This window comes from Clupea harengus, chromosome 13 (assembly GCF_900700415.2).
Source record: "Clupea harengus chromosome 13, Ch_v2.0.2, whole genome shotgun sequence".
In the NCBI taxonomy this organism is placed as follows: domain Eukaryota; kingdom Metazoa; phylum Chordata; class Actinopteri; order Clupeiformes; family Clupeidae; genus Clupea; species Clupea harengus.
Window position 1 is genome coordinate 6,161,428 of NC_045164.1, and position 19,477 is coordinate 6,180,904.

The window sequence follows — 19,477 nt, forward strand, 5'->3', positions numbered from 1 at the left end:
GCCAGTGTAGCAGGCTCTCAATGCCTCATTCAAACCTGTCTCTCTGTTACACCAGCTAGAGGTGTGTGGTCTGCTGCCTGAGAATGGACTACCCAGGTGTAACTGTGGAGATGTGTGGCAGATAATTATGGGTTGGAATGCAGGATAAACCTGTGAAATACCATCTCCTCCTAGTAGCTGGCTATGCAACTACACTACTCTGCACACACACATACACACACATACATACACATGGATACACATGCATACACATGCGCACGTACACACACACACACCAACATGCATGCATACACACACACACACACACACACACACACACACACACACACACACACACACACACACACCAGTGTTAATTTTGGCAGCTATTTTAGATTTAGTCTTAGTCTTTAGACGAAAATGCATATTAGTTTTAGTCACTTTTAGTCATTTTAATCCTGCTTAGTTTTAGTCTAGTTTTCGTCGACGAAAACTCAGAACATTTTAGTCTAGTTTTAGTCGACGAAGTCTCATTACATTTTAGTCTAGTTTTAGTCACATTAAACTAAAAATTAAGTCCATCTTATAGTCACATTAAACTCCTTTCCATCCCTTCTCAGGCCCGGGGACCCCTTGTGTTGTGTCTACAACTGCATAATAGTCAAGCTTGCAGTACGTAAACTGTGGATGCAATTAGTCTCTAAGATACAGGTCTCCTATGCCTACAGCTGAATCCCAATTAATTCAATGTAAATAATAATTTTAAGGCAATACTTAATTAACAGTATTATCATTAAAATATAAGAGAATATCAAGTCTAGATTTTGAAGATTCAAATGATCTGATAACACAATACAACTACTATGCCTACCTGGCCTTAGTTAAATCAACCACATATCCTCCATATGAATTGTTGTGCAATCTGATAACCAACATACAGTATTTAGCTAGACGGATAGTTTGAGAGTTGAAAGTAGTGCTAATAACAATTGCATAAATAGACAAGGATATGTAAACCAATCACATATTCATTTATTTTTTTCTTGATTAATGTCATGCGTTGCCTGTCCTATAGTTCATTCTGCAATGTGTTTACTAGCTAGTTATCGATAGCTAGTATAACTTAGCTATGCTACCTCATAGTTAGCCAACGTTAGCTAGCTAAAAGTTTTGGAACTCATTTGCCCAGCCAAACGGGAGGTTTCAATCGAAAATGACTAGCTAGTTATCCAAGCTGACACAACCTATACACTCGACTGCCCCTTTGAAGTTAACTTAACGTTGGCTAATATATTCGAATAACTAGTTAACATTAGCTAATTATCATTGACAGTTACTAGCTAATTTACCTTGGCATAAATGGCAGGGTTGTCTTGTGCGCTTTCAGGTGCCTCTTGTTGTGTTCTTCCCATGTATTTTGAAGCCACACGGTTTCTCTCCAGTTATTGCGGTGCATTGTGTTTTATTTTCTGTCAAGTTATAATTTAAGACTGTCCAGATATCTATTCTTATTTGTCTTCCAGTACCGAGTGCTTGAACTATAGCCATCATAACGTTAAGCCATAGGGCGTCACTTGCATGTCTGGCCATCTCAGGGAGTGGAGGAGGGATAGATACAGGACCGGGCAACATTCAACCAATGATGTGCATACAAGTTTAGAAAAAAAAAACAATTGTGACTTAGTCAACCACTAACATTTTCGTCTCGTCTCGTCAACGAAAGTTAAAATAGATTTAGTCATAGTTTTTATTTATAAAGATCCGTTTTCGTCACGTCTTAGTCTCGTTTTAGTCATGGGAAAAAGGTCGTTAACGAATATTTTTCGTCATAGTTTTCGTCAACGAAATTAACACTGACACACACACATACATACACACACATGCGCACGTACACACACACACTAACATGCATGCGCACACACACACACACACACCGGCATGCATGTACACACACACACACACAGACTTATATTCTTTGTGTGTATTTGTGTCACCTCATCTCTACGCCACGTGTGTTTCAGCGTGTACACCCAGTGTGCGTGTGTGCTGTATTCCTGCAGGAGCGAGTGAAGTCTTCTCTGGAGTGGGGAAGCATGGGGAGCATCGACCCAGTTGATAGATTTGTGGAGTTGGTACTCTGTTAATGTTAGAGATTTAGAGTGGTTTAGAGGTAGTGGTGTTTTTCTGCGTTCCTCTTTTGTTGACAAAATGTTGTGTAATCACTGCACCACTCTACGCTCATCTGTGATTGGATGAGGACATCATTATAACGCGGTAATCACCCGCACACAACCGGAACGGGCTCTGATGAAACCCCCCATCTTGCATTTCGATGTTGACAAGCACCGTCCTTTTAGGCTTTTAAATGGGCTTTAAGCTGAACGAGAATAAAAAAAAAAAAGGCAATTTCACAACTCAGTTTCTTCAATGACACGTCACTTGAAAGCATTTACCATCGCGGCCTTTATCATTACAGAAAATAATTTTACTCCACGAGTATTGATTTTATGTTATTCTATTGTCCCATCCAGAAAAAAAATCAATCCAAGGTTCTAGAGATTTTAGATGGGGGGTGGTTGAGAGAGGGGGTCTGTTAGATGTGGCCTAGCCACAGGTGGTCGGTAATTTGGCGCGGTAATTGCCTGGTAAAGTGTGCTGTTTGTTCCGGCCACTCATCTGCGCCGCGGGGGAGACGTAAAGAGGGACGCTCTGCAGAGGGGGAAAAAGGACAGCTAGCGCGGTGTCCCGTGGTGAGGTGGTCCTCTGACACTTTTAAAGCGTATGGGAACACGATTACTGTGGGCACTAAGAGCCTTCCGCCAGGGTTATTAAAGCTGTTAATGAGCGGGACAGCGACAAATAAAGTCTCTTATTCAGTCCAAATGCCAGGGTGTCTGAGGCAGGTGCATTAGCCACACGCTCCCAAATGAACCAGCTTTCATTACTGGTCAAATGCTCACTTAATATAGGCTCGGATGGACTAAGTACTGTGGGCTCTGTATGTGTGTGTGTTTTGTTCTGATATACTTGATCAGAATACAGTGTATTTGTGTGAATGTGTGTGTGTGTGTTTGTTTGTAGGTGATGTATGTGTGTCTGGGTTATATCTCCCAAAGTCCCAAGTTCCCAAAGTTCAAATTACCCTTTTATTTGTTAGCACATTAAAGATTAAATATTAAACCATAAACACCCTTCTAAAAACATATTCAACAAACTTTCAACACACTTATCAACTAAGTCCCCTCTGTGACCTAACTCTGACCCCTGACCCAGCTTTGATCCTGACCCTGACCTAAGCCTATTTGCCCTGCCCATTGCCAAGTGTGTGTGAACAAATGGTTAGCTGATTGTTTGGGTGGGAATGTAGTTAACCCCAGTCATCTGTGCTCAGAGGCAATGGTAAGCTGATGGTTAGCTGATTGTGTGTGTAGAGCACCCACTTGTGGATTGTATTATGGTTAAAGAAATTAGCAGTGATTTATCTCTGTCTGAAACTTGTGTGCATGTGATGTCTACTTCTGGATTGTGATGTAACCTACTGTATGTTTTCTGGATGTGTATTGTGTGTGTGTGTGTGTGTGTGTGTGTGTGTGTGTGTGTGTGTGTGTGTGTGTGTGTGTGTTGCGTGCACTTGCAGCATGTGATGTAGTTAACCCATGTTCTCTGGCCTTAGACGTGTATTGTGTGTGTGTGTGTTTCGTGCACTTGCAGTGTGTGATGTAGTACACCCATATTCTCTGGCCTATGACGTGTATTGTGTGTGTGTTGCGTGCACTTTCAGCGTGTGATGTAGTTAACCCATGTTCTCTGTCCTCAGATGCAATGGCGGCTCCATCTCCAGCCAAGAGCATGGGTGACCCTGGGATCACGCCCCTCTCCCCGACTCACATTCAGGTGAGTGTGCAAGACCACCGCACAGGACTCCAGAACATGACAGTTAGCCGCTACCTTTGGGTGTTCGTATGGTTATTTGACACGTTGGATGTCCTCCTTCTGAGCTGCTGTGATACCTGTTTCTGGCCCTTCTTAACTTAGTTACAAACTAGACGCAGCATGCATGTGGCTGTGAGGCAATGTTGGTGCTGTGAAAAATAATACTGATTACTTTGTTCTATTTGTGCTGTGTCTGCTTTTACTTGTGGGTGTGTGTGTGTGTGTGTGTGTGTGGTGTTTCTGTGCGTGGTTGCCGGGAGCAGCAGGACACAGACGAGACCCCTTCAGGACCCTCCTTCACAGTGGTGGTAGCCATTGACTTCGGCACCACATCCAGCGGCTACGCCTACGCCTTCGCCAAAGAACCCGAGTGCATCCACACCATGAGGTGAGAGCCAGAGAGAGAGAGAGAGAGAGAGAGAGAGAGAGAGAGAGAGAGAGAGAGAGAAAGAGAAAGATAGATGGGGGGGGACTCTGTCAGGATAATGAAAGAGAGAAGTAGAGAACAGATAGTAGAGAGGATGCAATGACAAAAAGAAAGACATGTTTGTGTGTGTGTGGGGAGGGGAGGGGAGAGGGGAGGGGGGAGGGGAGGGGAGGGGAGAGGGGAGGGGGGAGCGAGGATGGGGGGGCTGTAGACAGAGAGGGGAAAACAAATTGAAAAAATGAGAGTGTTTTCATTCTTTCAATCACAGCTGTTGAGGTGAGGGTGAGTGATAGAGAGAGTCATCAGAAGAAGAGAATAAATAGAACAACAATGACAGGAAAAAGAGAAATAAGAGAGAAGAGACCAGAGAGAGGACAGAAGACTGAGGCAGTTTGGGAAGAGAACGGACGGAGAGAAGAGTAGAATGAGAATGAAGATATGCACACGCTTTTGGAAAAGGGGTGGGAGAGGAGAGGAGAGGAAATGAGTGGAGGGGAGGGGAGGGGAGGGGAGAAAACGAAATAAAAGATAGACACACTGTGGAAGGAAGATTAGAAGCTAAAGACAGCAGTGGAATATGAAGGAGATGTGAAGAAATGAGATGTGCGCGTGAGTGTGTGTACGTGTGTGTACGTGTGCGTGTGCGTACGTGTACGTGCGTGTGCATGTGTGTGTGTGTGTGTGTGTGTGTGTGTGTGTGTGTGTGTGTGTGAGTGCGTAGATGTGATGGATGGCTGAATCTCTTGACATGTTCCAGGCCAGTCTGTACTCCAGAGACTCCAATTAAATTCTGCATTAACCTCACAGACCTCAGCTATGTGTCAGACACAGATTTAGAGCTGTTCAGAGCCACACTCACAAACATGCATACACACACACACACACACACACACACACACACACACACACACACACACACACACACACACACACACACACACACACAGAGAGAGAGACACATATGTGCACACACTCACCCAGATCGTAAATGGCTGGCGAAAACGGGCCTATTCTGCTCGGGCAGGCTGTCTTAAACTCCAGTGATAAATTAAAAAGTGTGGATTTGGGATATAGGTGTGGCGACATATTCTTCTCTGACAGGGAACGTTTGCATGCACCAATCACAAACCATCACCACCCAAGTCAGTTAGTTATCTAACAAAAAATATCAGAAGCAGAAGCAAACCTGAGTAATGGGTTAATGTAATTAATCTATCTCGGATGTCCTCAAAGATCCTCAACATCCTGACAGGCTTTTAAAAAAAGAATAAAATGTTTGTTTTAAAAGGCTAAACCCCTTGAAAGACTTGAGCGCCTGGCAAGAGGTAGGCTAATTTGTCCGACTCAAATTAAATGCTAAGTCAGCAGTAAGCAAATGTCATCCATGATGTAAATACACAATAATGACATTTCCTGTTATTTCTAATCAGATATTATAGTCTAATTAGACTAAGGCAGAAGTAGAAATGCCATGCCACACCAGCGCATTTTCCACCGAAGATCTTTCTTGGCCGCAACGGAATTCAGAAAAGGATTGCAGTCAGGTTGGTCCAGGAGTTCAGATTAACATAGACATAACTCGCAACCTCCCATATTTTAAGCACTCCGCATTCATGCAGTGTAGTGGTCACTGCTGCTTTTGCATTTTACGGATGAGGTTCTTTCCCTGTCTGTGGGATATCCCATCTTGTCAGTACATCTACACATACGGTCACTAGTGGCCTTGTGTTACGCAAATGAATCCCTTTATATGTCCGCTCTCTCCTGTTGGCCCAGTGATCAGCTAAACACACTTTCACTCAACTGTTTGGTTCTGTTCGGATTCTGGATGCCTCAGCTGCACCAAATAGCCTACAGTTTGTTACCAGAATAATTCAAAGTAAAAAGGCCATGTAAAGGATAACATGTTGATGTAATTAATGTTGAATACCATAGTTACCTGAGACCAACCTACTATGCTGTTGCAGTAACAGTTGAAAATCATTCTTTCACATCACCACACCCTACATAGGCTGTTAGGGAAAGGAATGAAAGTAGCCTACTAAGAAAACTTGGGTCTCCATCCAAAAAAACATTATTTCCTTCGAAAATAGAGCTGGCCTCAGCAAGTGTCTGCTGAAACATTTTACATTTCAGCAAAGATGTAAGTCATATTCGTTTAGCTCCAAAGTTTCAAATGTGTTCCATTAAATTGAATCAGGGTCAGTGGGGCAACTGGTGTGCGGTACTGATTTGACCCTGGCTAACCTGCCCTGAGGTCAGAGGTCAACCACTTCCCTCCAGATGCATGCAGGGTAGTGAGTGATGCCCTGTTGCATTGCACCCTCGTGCCGACACATGTTTACACTTTCTCTCCATCTCCCTCTCCTTGCAACATCTCCCTATCCTCCTTAAGTGAGTGTGTGTGTGGGTGGGTGTGTATGCATTCTAGGTTTTTGGAGAGTGAAAAATGACTCAATTCAAGTCAATGCAAGGCTTTGCTCACTAACAAAAGCTCAAGCTGAGAGAGAGAGAGGTATTATATGAAGGACAAGTATACTGAAAGACTGGAAAAACCTATAGAGTGATAGAGAGAAGGATGGAAAGACGATCCGTCCTGGGTCAGTGAGTGCAGCCTGTCTCTGTCTGTGGCTCTGTGTGTGTGTGTGTGTGTGTGTGTCTGGTGTGATTAAGGCCTGGGAGAGAAGAGACATTCACTCAGCCTGCACCAGACCGGTAACACAAACATCTCAGGGCGCTCAAGGGACCTCCACACATTATTTAGTTTGGATCAGGCCACCGCCTGCAGCATCTAAACACACACACGCACACACACACGCACACCTAAGGGAGGATCAGTGTCCTGACGTTTGGTTGCCCACAAACAGACAGAACGACAAAGAAAGACCAGCCTTCTGAAGTTTGATCTGCAGCTTTGATCTTATGATGGGACTGTTTAAAGGTCCATGATTCTAATCCAATTCACTTTTGGTCAAATTCAGAAAATTGTCCGTTCAGTGCGCTCCAAAAAAAATCAGTGTTCCTAAACAACCCTTGCTCTGTAAGTGGGAAACATAGTGGCTTGGACCAAGTCATAAACTATTCCAGCCAATCAACACTCCAGAAGAACATAAGGGTGTCATTTGATTGGCTGTTGAGCTCAAATATCAACAACCTTTCACCAGATTTGTGGACTGCACCTTTAAGGGTGGTTACAGAAAGTGAAAAAGAGAAAATTCAGGAGCCCGCAGCCCAGCTGTGAAAATCCACTGTGGGGACGCCAGCTTTGTCTGTCTGCCTATGTCTGACACAGACACCTGAACGCAACCCACTACACATACTACATTTTTCAGCAGTGTTTCTGATATACTTTCCAGCCCTGGTTTCTCTGAAGATCTGCTAGAGAACAGCAGAATCGTCATGCTGGTAGATTGTGTGTGTACATGAGAGTGCCTGATTTCTGACGAGCCCCCTCCTTCTATTGTAAGGGCTTGCAGTGGCAGGTGATGTTTGCCTTGGGGTTTGTTAAGCATGAAGTGCCTTGATCCAAACAAAATAATCACTGAAGCCCACTGGACTTCCTGAAGCCTTTTAGAGGCTTGTCTGGCATTGCGAGAGAAAACATCTCCTCATCCCCATATCACAGCAGTGGTCTGCTGTCAAACACAAACCCTGCAGTAATAGGACTTCAGATTCATGAATGCTTCACATACCAGTACTGTGACAATATGAGATTTGAGATTAAACAATTTTAGTAAGTACTGTGAATAGAGGTGTGAAGTGTGTTTTCATATGTGTCTGAAATTAAAGACTGAATCTGATTCATAGAGGGGTAAGCAATAAGAGTTCAGGGACAAGTCTTTTTTGAGGTCATGTATTTTTTTTATTGGTTGTAAGCCTTTCATGGAAGCCCTTGGAAAGTTCTAGACATTCACTGCAGCCAGTCTGCAGCCTCGCTTTTATAATTATGTTATTTGTGTTGTGACATTGCTGTGACAAGTGAAGTATGTTGAATTTGTTGATAGGATAGCTTTCTATATATAACATCATATAATATGTTTGATTTGATGTTTATTAAGTATCTTTTGTGTGGCTAACAAAGGCTAACAGCTATGACTGATGACAAGCACTTAATGCTTGTGCTAAAGAGGTCTACAATATGGCTATTTAGTCTACAGTACACAAGCCTATTTGAGCAGTATTTATCCTCATAGCAGCAAACTCTAGTCAAAGTGCTCTGTAATTCAATTCAATTCAATTCAACTTTATTTCGCCATGTATACAGATACTAGGAATTGTTTTTGGTTTTCTCCATGCAGGCTATAGTATCACAAATAGAACAACAAGACAACACAGAACAACAATACAAGGACAGATAGTACCAGACAGTATGAGCAAAATAATAAATAAGAATGGAGGTAGTGCAACAATAATAATGTTAAATAAAGTTAAATAAAGTACGATAAAGTTCGTGTGTGAGAGCTATTTAGGAGGGCTATTGCTTGGGGGAAAAAACTGTTGAGGTGACGTGATGTTTTGGTCATGATGGCCCTGTATCGCTGTCCAGAGGGGAGACGGTTAAAGAGACTGTTAGCAGGATGTGAGGGGTCTGCCGTGATCTTCATTACTTTCCTGAGGGATCTGGAGCTGTGAAGGTCCTTGATGGAGGGAAGGGGGCAGCCGATGATGCGCTCTGCTGCCCGTACGACTCTTTGGAGCCTGGCCTTAGAGCGGGCAGAGGCAGAGTCATACCAGACCGAGTGAGAGGATGTAAGCACACTCTCAATGATAGCCCTGTAAAACTGCACCATGATGGGGGGGCTGACCTGTAGTCCTCTCAGCTGCTGGAGGAAGAACAGGCGCTGCTGACCTTTCTTCACTAATTGAGTGATGTTATTGTCCCATTTTAGTGTGTTGGTGATGGTTGTGCCTAGGAACTTGAAATGCTCTACTACAGTGACAGATGAGTTGTTGATGACAAGTGGAAGATGTGTCGGAACCTTTTTTCGGAAGTCCACAATCACCTCCACTGTCTTGTTGACGTTGAGCTCTAGGTTGCTGACTGCACACCAGGACTCTAGATGGCCGACCTCCCTCCGGTAGGCAGACTCGTTGTTGTTGCTGATGAGACCTATCATGGTGGTGTCGTCTGCATACATGATGGTCTTGACAGACGGGTCACCAGAGGAGCAGTCGTTGGTGTACAGGGAGAAGAGCAGGGGGGACAGCACACAACCCTGGGGGGCACCGGTGTTAACTGTGCGGGGCTGTGACAGATGCGGGCCCAGCCTGACATACTGTCTCCTGTTGGTGAGAAAATCTGTAATCCATAAGCAGGTAAGGGGGTGGATGTTCAGATGGGTCAGTTTGCTATGGAGGAGGTCGGGAATGATGGTGTTAAAGGCAGAACTATAATCCACAAACAGGACCCTTGCATAGGTGTTCCGATTGTCCAGGTGTTGTAGAATATAGTGAAGGGCTATGTTGATTGCATCGTCTACTGAGCGGTTGGGTCTGTATGCAAATTGGAGGGGGTCCATGAGGTGGTCAGTGGATGCTTTGAGATAGGAGAGGACCAAGCGTTCAAATACTTTCATGACTACAGAGGTGAGGGCGACCGGTCTGTAATCATTTAAGCAGGTGATCTTGGGCTTTTTCGGCACTGGAATGATGACAGCAGATTTGAAGCATACAGGGACACGGCATAAATTGAGAGCCTGATTAAAAATGTCCGTAAACACTGGAGCCAGCTCGCTGGCACAGTGCTTGAGGGTAGCAGGTGACACCATGTCCGGCCCACACGCTTTCCTGGTGTTCTGACCTTTGAAGAGCCTCCGAACCTCATGCTCAGTGATGACCAGTGGAGCAGGTGAGGTGGTGGCAGGGGGAGGGGAGGCGGGGGGGATGGAGGGGGTGGACCCACGCGGTGCTTCAAACCTTGTGCAGAACACATTGAACTGGTCTGGTAGATTTGGGTCGTTAGAGGTGGGGGGGGGGCTTCTTCTTGTAGCCCGTGGCAGATTGTAGGCCCCTCCAGACAGCTCTGATGTTCTTATCCCCGACCTGTTGTTCAATTCTAGTCTTATACACCCCTTTAGCATGCTGGATGGCTTTGCTGAGGGCATATTTGGCTTTGGTGTACGCGTCCTTATCTCCGCTCCTGTGGGCCGCCTCCTTCCCTCTCCTCAGTAGCCTCACCTCCTTGTTGAACCACGGTTTATTATTACTATAAATGACAATGGATTGTCTGGGGATGCAGAGTTCCTCACAGAAGTAGACGTAGGATGAGCATGTGTCTGCATACTCATCAATGTCATTGCATGCCAGCTTAATAGCTGCCCAGTCTGTAATGTCAAAACAGGCTTGCAGTGATTCAGTTGCATCAGGTGTTCGTATCTGGACAGACCTCTTGACCGGTTTTTGTTTCCTGAGTAGGGACTGGTATGTGGGGATGAGTTTAATCACAGAAATGGGGCAGATCTGGGTGGCATCTGGGTCATCTGGGTCAGACTCTGCTGTAGTGTGTGAGCTGTGTGCTGTGATGAGGGTGGAAACTGTAAAGAGGACCGGTGCAGATTGAAAGTCCTCTCTTTTAGATTGAGATGAGGCTGCAGGTAATTTGAAGTCATGTCAATTAGCAACTACTGGGCTATCTGCCAGCGCTTCCCAATTCTCCCAAATTAGTTCCTCACTGTGGGGCTCCCCCGGCACAGGACTGAGGATAATCTCATCTGAGAGCTTCAAACACACACACACACACACACACACACACACACACACACACACACACACACACACACACACAAATGCGTGCACACACACAATCATGCACACACGCACACACGCGTGCACACACACAATCATGCACACAAGACAGAAACACACAGGCACATGCACGCCACGCATACACGGACACACACCCAGACAGACACACACTCGTTTTACTCTCCCCCTCTAAGTCACAAACACATACACACACATCCTTTCCAGAATACATTAAAAGCTCATTAGTGAGTCTGCCCTTTTGCCAGAGAACCTTGCTGCTCACTTTGCTATCACTCACACACAGTCTGTGCACTGTGCAATTTAACTACAGAATTAGTGATAATCACAACACTTTAGTTACACGCTCTGTTCACACACATTAATGTCTGACCTTCACTAGCTTCATTATTTATTATTATATCATCTGGGGCACTTTGCAATGTGACAATAGCATTTCAGGTGTCTGTGACATTTTATTAATTTTCACTTTGGCCATGGTGCATTTAAGAAGATTGATCAACACAGGTCAACATGGTCACTACGGCAGCAATTTAAAAATATATATATATATAAAAACATTCCATTTTAAACCTATTTTTCTAAATATATTGTATTATACAGTACATTAAGTATTATTTGATGCCACACTTTGCGTGTGTGTGTGTGTGTGTGTGTGTGGTGTTATCGTGCTGGGATCTGATTGGTTGAGATGTATTTCCTCAGGCGTTGGGAGGGCGGAGATCCAGGAGTGTCCAATCAAAAGACTCCAACTACCATATTGTTGACGCCAGATAGGAAGTTCCACAGCTTTGGCTATGCGGCTCGTGACTTCTACCATGACTTGGACCCCACTGAGTCCAAACAGTGGCTGTACTACGAGAAGTTCAAGATGAAGCTGCACACCACTGCTGTAAGTATACACTCAGACACACACACACACACACACACACACACACACACACACATACAGATACAGGGCATGTACAGATTCATGAATCTGATCTAGTACAGAGTCTCTCTCTCACACACAGACACACACACACACACACACACGCAAAACCCCTCTCTCACATAATGTCTCCCCTGTCTTTCCACAGAATCTGTCCATTGACACGGATCTCCATGCAGCGAATGGGAAGAGGACGAAGGCTCTGGACATATTTGCCTACGCTCTGGCCTTCTTTAAGGAGCAGGCCCTGAAGGTGAGCTCCACAGCGCACCAGACACATCATCACACAGGGGAGGGGACACCTCTGCCTGGACTTTACATCTGTCCTTATGTGTCCTCAGGAGGATTACAACATTGAACCTCTAGGATTAGGTTCAAGGGCTAGGGTTAGTAATATATGATAATGTATATAAGAGAGGTATGTAGTGTCATTCACTACTTACCTCATTACTTCATTACTTCCTGACTCATATATATGTAAGTAATTAACTAATACTCATATTACATAGCTATATAGTATAAACTACTATACTATACTAAACTTAAAATGGGTGCAGACGTGCCTCTCCTCACACCACCCACCCAAAGCCTAATGTGTTGTGTTCAGGGGAGGTTATTTTCAGGAGACATATTTAGCTGTGTGAAGAATTATGATGCATTTTGTCCGTCATGCTTGATGTCCTACCATCTGCCCCTTCTCTCAGTTGCAGTTTTCCCTCAATCTCACATACTAATTCACACACAAACACACACACACACCCCTACATGCACAAACAAACACACACACACACATGGTTTATGATGTAAATATGTTGCGCTGTGTAGGAGTTGAGCGACCAGGCTGGCAGTGAATTTGACAACACTGATGTGAGATGGGTCATCACTGTGCCTGCCATCTGGAAGATGCCTGCCAAACAGTTCATGAGGGAGGCTGCCTACAAGGTAAACACACACAGTCTCTTTCTCTCTCTTTCTGTCTGTCTGTCTGTCTGTCACTACAAATGCCCAGTGTTAACAGAATCACCATTGTTCTTCATCATTGAGTGAAAGTGAAAGGCACAGTGATTACAGAGAGAGAACTGAAAGCTCTGTGAAAGTGGTAAAGTTCGGCACAGAGGGAGGAGATGAAAACTCCTCCTCTCTGTGGTGCCTTGATGCCCACGCCCCCTCATTGGCCCTGTCGCCCTTGGGCAGTGGTGGAGGAAGTACTGAAGTTTAGTACTTAAGTAAAAGTACAAGTACCCAGGAAAATAAAAGTAAAAGTAAAAGTACTACATCAACAATCCTACTTAAGTAAAAGTAAAAAGTACTTACTTTTAAATTTACTTTAAGTATTAAAAGTAAAAGTACTCACGCAATGGGTTGTCTCTCAATGTCTAGGCTGTGTCATTTTTTTAAAGAAATAGCTACTGGTAATAAATGCCTCTACAGATGTCACTACTAGTAATAATTATAAGCAACAACATTTGTTAATTGGAAAGGTTGGTGTACTTATTGTGCCTACCATCTGTAATACTGTTCACACTATATCTTACAATTCTGCAGATGACAAGTTATCTACCAGGGATATCTTTAGTGATATCTTTAAATCTTTTATTTAATTGTAAACGTGTAAAAAAGGGAAAGCTAACCTACCAGCTTTATCTTACCAATACGTTAAATATATAATGAAGATACAATCATGTTTTTTGATGCTATTGCTGTATGTCAACATGCATTTCGCTAGATAACATTATAATATCATGTCAGTAAACGAATTAAATACATATATCAATATTCAAAAGTCAGGGACATTAACGTAGCATAGCAATCACTCTGCTTACCTCGATATGCTACTTTAAATTTGAGGGCGAGACAGGAAATGCATTGAAACCTCCAGTCATTCTTGGGGCCTTTTTAACTCGAACATATCTTTTAAATAGGGCCAAGGGTGGCTCATATCAGAGGGATCAGTTCAGGCCGACTCTGGATCCATGTTGAATAGGCAGTAGTCAGGCTGTCGGTTGAATGTTCAGGTATAACAGGCAAAGCTACCGCTAGTGCTGCTGCCAGACGCGCACTCCGATATCATCGGAGTTGATAGAGCCACCTGATTGGTTTAAACTTCCAAAACAGCAACGCAATCCATAGTTTTGTATAGGCAACATTTTGGCGAAACTGTGTTCATAAAATGTAACGAGTACCAACACATATTGTTGAAATGTAGCGGAGTAAAAGTATAGATAATAGCTAAAAAATGTAATGGAGTAAAAGTAAAAAGTATGCACTATTATTTTTACTTAAGTAAAGTACAGATACGTAAAAATGTACTTAAGTACAGTAACGAAGTAAAAATACTTCGTTACATTCCACCACTGCCCTTGGGGAGACTCTGTCTGTCTGTCTGTGTGTGTGTGTGTGTGTGTGTGTGTCTGTCTGTCTGTGTGAAAAATGTTTAGTAATGTTCACAGAGTTTAGAGTCCATGCCATATCACCTACCAGGCTCTGCATGACCTGAGAGGGTGAGACTGAAATAGTTACAGAAAGGAGGAGGGTGTGTGTGTGTGCGTGCGCGTGCCTGTGTATGTGTTTTTGTTTGTGTGTGACTCTGTACAAGAACAGATTGATGTATCTGTACATGTCTGTCAGCGTGTATAAGGGTGAGGAAAGAAAGACCAAACTAGAGATGCAATTGCGATACAGCAGCAGAGCAGAGGATCAGTAACTGCACAGATCAGACTTGGAAAAGAAAGCAGTGCACAGGACATTTTGACAAAACTGTGTTGAACAAACTTTTCATCACAGTCATCTGTCTGACACTGACACTCATCAATACGTAAGGGATAATGTATTGTCCGGAGGTCATTATCCAAAAATAAATCCCAAAGGGGCGAACAGCAGCCCGACGCGCAGCGGAGGGGTGTTGTTTCGTCCTGAAGGGATTTATTTTTGGATAATGACCGACGGACAATACATTATCCCGCTTATTATACGGTTACTTGCCAAAAACGATAGAAGACATTCCTCCAAAATACCTGTTTTTAATGATTTAGTTGCCGTTTCGTGATTTCTGCTAAGAAAAAATAGTTCTTCAAGCAAATAGAACTTTTAAGTTTCAGGTGTTGCGTAGCAACCCATTACTTGCTGACTTCAAATTACAATGAGTCTGTTACGTTAAATGACCAGACTACTTGCGGAATGATATGAAAGATGTGAATTAAAAGCACAAAACCCGTTGCCAATGACAGCGGTCAATATCTTTTCGCAGCGGTGAATATCAGGAAATATTCACCTGCGAACGTTGGGATGGCCCATTCAAATCAACGGTACTTTTTGGAACATTCTGAAGAGCCGTATAATAAATTAATATAGTCACAATGGTCAGCATGTCCTTTGCAGGAACAGGGGTGCACACAATCACATAAATGTGCATTCTGTGTTCCTCCAAAACACAACTGTTTTTTTTTTGTATATTCTCTTAAACAAAGTATGTGTGCACCTATAATTAGGCAACAGGTAAACTGACAGTTGAACAGCGTTAGAAGTGAGCTAACACACATATCAAAGCTACCTGCCTTTGCTTTCTTAACGTTTTTGTCATAGTATTTCCGCTACACACTTTTTGCAATATAATGATGAATATATCCTAACCATAGCCTACTATATTCTCAGATTATCAGCAGCTTCAAACTTTTGTGTTTACCGGAGTAACAGAACATGTTCAGTTAGTAACTTGTTGACTGTAACGTGTTGACTGTCTCTACCAATTTTAGAATTAGAAACCAGCAAAGTTACTGGTATGCAAAGTATAACACATTCCAGCAGAGACATTATGCCTAGGGTCCAGGTAAGAAGTCCTTTAAGTTCATAATTGACCTGTACTGTAATGTGTAGAAGGCAATGTATGAGCAGATATGTGAGACAAATGTTGCCCTGTGCCCCGTCATAGGTTGTTACCAGCTAAGTCTGCTAGCGTTAGCTGTTGCCTGGCGCTGCTTAAGCCTCAAAAGCGCTAGGAGCAGAAGCGGCACCAAAAATAGGTGGAAGGAAGAAAATCTAAATAATAGATCAAACTTAACAAGAGCAATAGTGTGATTGCTTTGCAATACTGTGTGATTGAGCAATAGGAAAGGGGGATGGAGAAGGGCATTAAGGAGTTAAACAGAGAGAGAGGGGGAGAGAGAGGATGAGTGATAAGAGGAGGATGAAAGAGTGAAAAAAGATGAGTCGCTCAGAAGTGTGTGTGTGTGTGTGTGTGTGTGTGTGTGTGTGTGTGTGTGTGTGTGTGTGTGTGTGTGTGTGTGTGTGTGTGTGTGTGTGTGTGTGTGTGTGTGTGTGTGTGTGTGTGTGTGTGACAACTGATATCTGCAGTGTGGATTGCAGCCAGCTGAGAGGGGGAGGGGAGGACAGCACATCTGCAGTGACTCAGCACCATACTTGCACTCTCTCTCTCCCACTTTCTCTCTCTCTCTCCTTATGTCTCTCTCTCTCTCTCTCTGTCTCGCTTCCTTCTGTCTCTCTCTCTCTCTTGGTCGCTTGCTCTCCTTCTCTCCTTCTCTCCTTCCCTTTCTCTCTCTTTATCACGCACACACATACACCCGCATGAGAATACACGGTCACACACACACGGTCTCACACACACACACACACACACACACACACACACACACACACACACACACACCACCCAGCCCTCTCCTCCCATGAGCCCCACCCTACTGACACTGCCGCATCCTGATGTCATATCCACCCACACACCACGCAACACAGCATACATTAACACACGTGTGTGTGTGTGTGTGTGTGCACTTCCACACTGCAGCATTCAGACAATACACTCACCCACCCACCCACCATGTATTACAGCCTGCAGTAACTCATGATTCTGTGTGTGGGTGTGTGCTTGTGTATGTGTATGTGTATGTGTGTGTGTGTGTGTGTGTGTGTGTGTTTTTGTATGTGTATGTGTATGTGAAGCGGGCATGGAGGAAATTGTTCTCTGAGATTCTGCTTCTTTGTACTGTCTGTGGTCCATAGTCACATGCCTGTTGGCTACATTCTATCTCCATGGCATTAGCTCATCCTGGAGTTAGCATGCATGGGATGCTTTGTTGAAGGAAATCTTTGAGTGAAAGCACTTGTGCTGAAAGCTGTACATTTCTGCCATGGCAATGAATGACATGGGCATATGAATGGGATTGTGTTATTTTGGGTTTGCTCCTTGCCATATCAGACCATGAAATCACTGTTGCCTTGTGAATACCTAGTCACTGTGGTGGGACTTCATAAACTTCTGGTGAGATGTAAGTGTTCAAGACCAAATGTAATAATGTAATGCTTGTTGTCAATACTGTGATGTGATTTTTGGAACTAATCAAACATTCTCTAGTCATTATTAATGAGGGGGGATAAACACCTTCTCATGCTCTCTCTATTACACACACACACACACACACACACAGTGCAAAAGAGTCTGAGAGAACATTGGGCCTCATTCTCGAACGCAGTTAAGAAGAATTTAAGAAGGAATTTCTTCTGAACTCCACTTTCGGTGTTTTCTTAAATGCAATTCCTCAAAAAACCACAAGATGCCCCACAGGGCCGCTCCGTGTTAGAAGGGTTAAGGGCTGAATTTGTGAGAAATCGTTGGTGATTGCGTTGACATCAACTCTACAGACATCCTCGGATTTAAATAATTATAATAATAATAAATACGAGAATATTTGTATTATTAACAATTACGTTTCACATTTATAGTCCTGATTCTATGAAGCATCGTGATGTCCTAAAATAAATAAAAGCACTACACGAACACTGCAAATGTAAGTGAATAAATAAATAAGCACTAAACTCAATCGCGTTGATATGGCCATAGTGGAATAGAATGAACACATCGACATCCTCAACAGTACCTCTGCACCGGTGAAGTTAGATCTGGTTTACTCGACGCATGCTCGCTTTCCGCTTTGACATGACTCTCTTTCGATTTTCTTTCACGTGGATTCGGTCGATTCTGACTGCACATGTTACTACGATTGCGTGCCCTTATAAGGAGCTGGTGGGGCGTGTATTTACGCAAATCCAGGTGCACGAGAATGCGCGTTCAATTTAAGAATCCTCATTCGGTGTAGCATTGCCGAGAACACTTCAGCTGCGTAAGAACCCATTTTCAGGCGTTCATGAATCAGGCGGAGATCTTTTTCTTACGTTGGTCTTCCGAAGTCCGTAAGAAAACATTCAGAAGAAACTTCAGAAAATGTGCGAGAATGAGGCCCATTGTCCTTTCCATGACACTCAGTCCTGTGAAGGAGGCCACAATAAGGAACCCCACTACAGGAAGTGCAGTGTTCCCCCTGCTGTCTCTCACAGCTGATAGTGCCTGGGTGTATCTCCCTTCACAGCACATCTCAACAGGCTCAGTGACAGTTTGGATAACATATCACATGTCCTGATAGGAACAAAATAGAAGTAGCCCAGTCACAGTACTCTAGCAGCAAAATGGGTTTCACAGTAAATATTCCACAGTTGCTCTTATTGCTTTGCATTACATTTACATTTAGTCATTTAGCAGACGCTTTTGTCCAAAGCGACGTACAAGGGAGAGAATATTTAAGCTACGAGCAATAGAACCTGGTGTAACAATAAATAAATACTACTTTACATAAGAAATATAACAAAATGAAATAAAAAAGAAAGAAAGAAGTGCAGAAATGTAACTGCTGTAATTGCAAGTTACGCACTAGTCGAAGTGCCAGTTAGGACGGGAAGTGCTCTCTGAAGAGTTGGGTCTTCAAGAGCTTCTTAAAGGTAGAGAGGGACGCCCCTGCTCTGGTAGTGCTGGGTAGTTCATTCCACCAACGTGGAAACTACAAATGAGAATAGTCTGGACTGCCGTACTTGCACAGACGGCAGTGCCAAACGACGCTCACTAGAAGAGCGCAGCATCCTGGGTGTAACATTTGCCCTTACAAGAGCTTTGAAACCATTATATATGTAATAATTGCTAATTTAATGAAGTTAATATAATGGTTACCCTTTTAAGCTTCCATAGGGCTAGGGACATCTTTATGTCACTTTGTTGAATGCTTGTATTTGAACTGCAAACAGTAGTATGATTCATCCGTGAGCATAAATACATAGAGGTCACACACTGAGAAGCTGTGTGTCTTTGTGAGCACCGAGGACTGCGCTTCTTTCTTTCCTCTTGCCAGGCCTGACATTCTCTCCTATTTGTTCTCGTCTACTCCAGCCTGAAATGTTCTCTTGTCTGTGCTCATCCACTCCTGTCTGCCTAAACTGTTTCCCACTTTCATTTGCCCTGGCCTGCACCGCTGGCCTAGAATAGATCTTCCCTTTCTTCTCATGCAGTCTTGCCTAAAACATGCACTCCAGGTCTTATGAAGTATAGAGTCTACATGTCTAACCTGTTGACTCCATAGTGATTGATCAGTATTACTCTCCTCTGC

The 19,477-nt window shown here is 43.6% G+C and overlaps 1 protein-coding gene across 1 annotated transcript in view; it reads left to right on the plus strand.

Moving 5' to 3' along the window:
- Positions 1–19,477, plus strand: part of hspa12a (heat shock protein 12A) — a 52,937-nt gene that overhangs the window by 17,526 nt on the left and 15,934 nt on the right. The window contains 5 exon segments of the mRNA XM_031578655.2: positions 3,797–3,873; positions 4,176–4,300; positions 11,807–11,993; positions 12,181–12,285; positions 12,858–12,974. Of these exon segments, the coding sequence (XP_031434515.1) occupies positions 3,797–3,873; positions 4,176–4,300; positions 11,807–11,993; positions 12,181–12,285; positions 12,858–12,974 (611 nt within the window).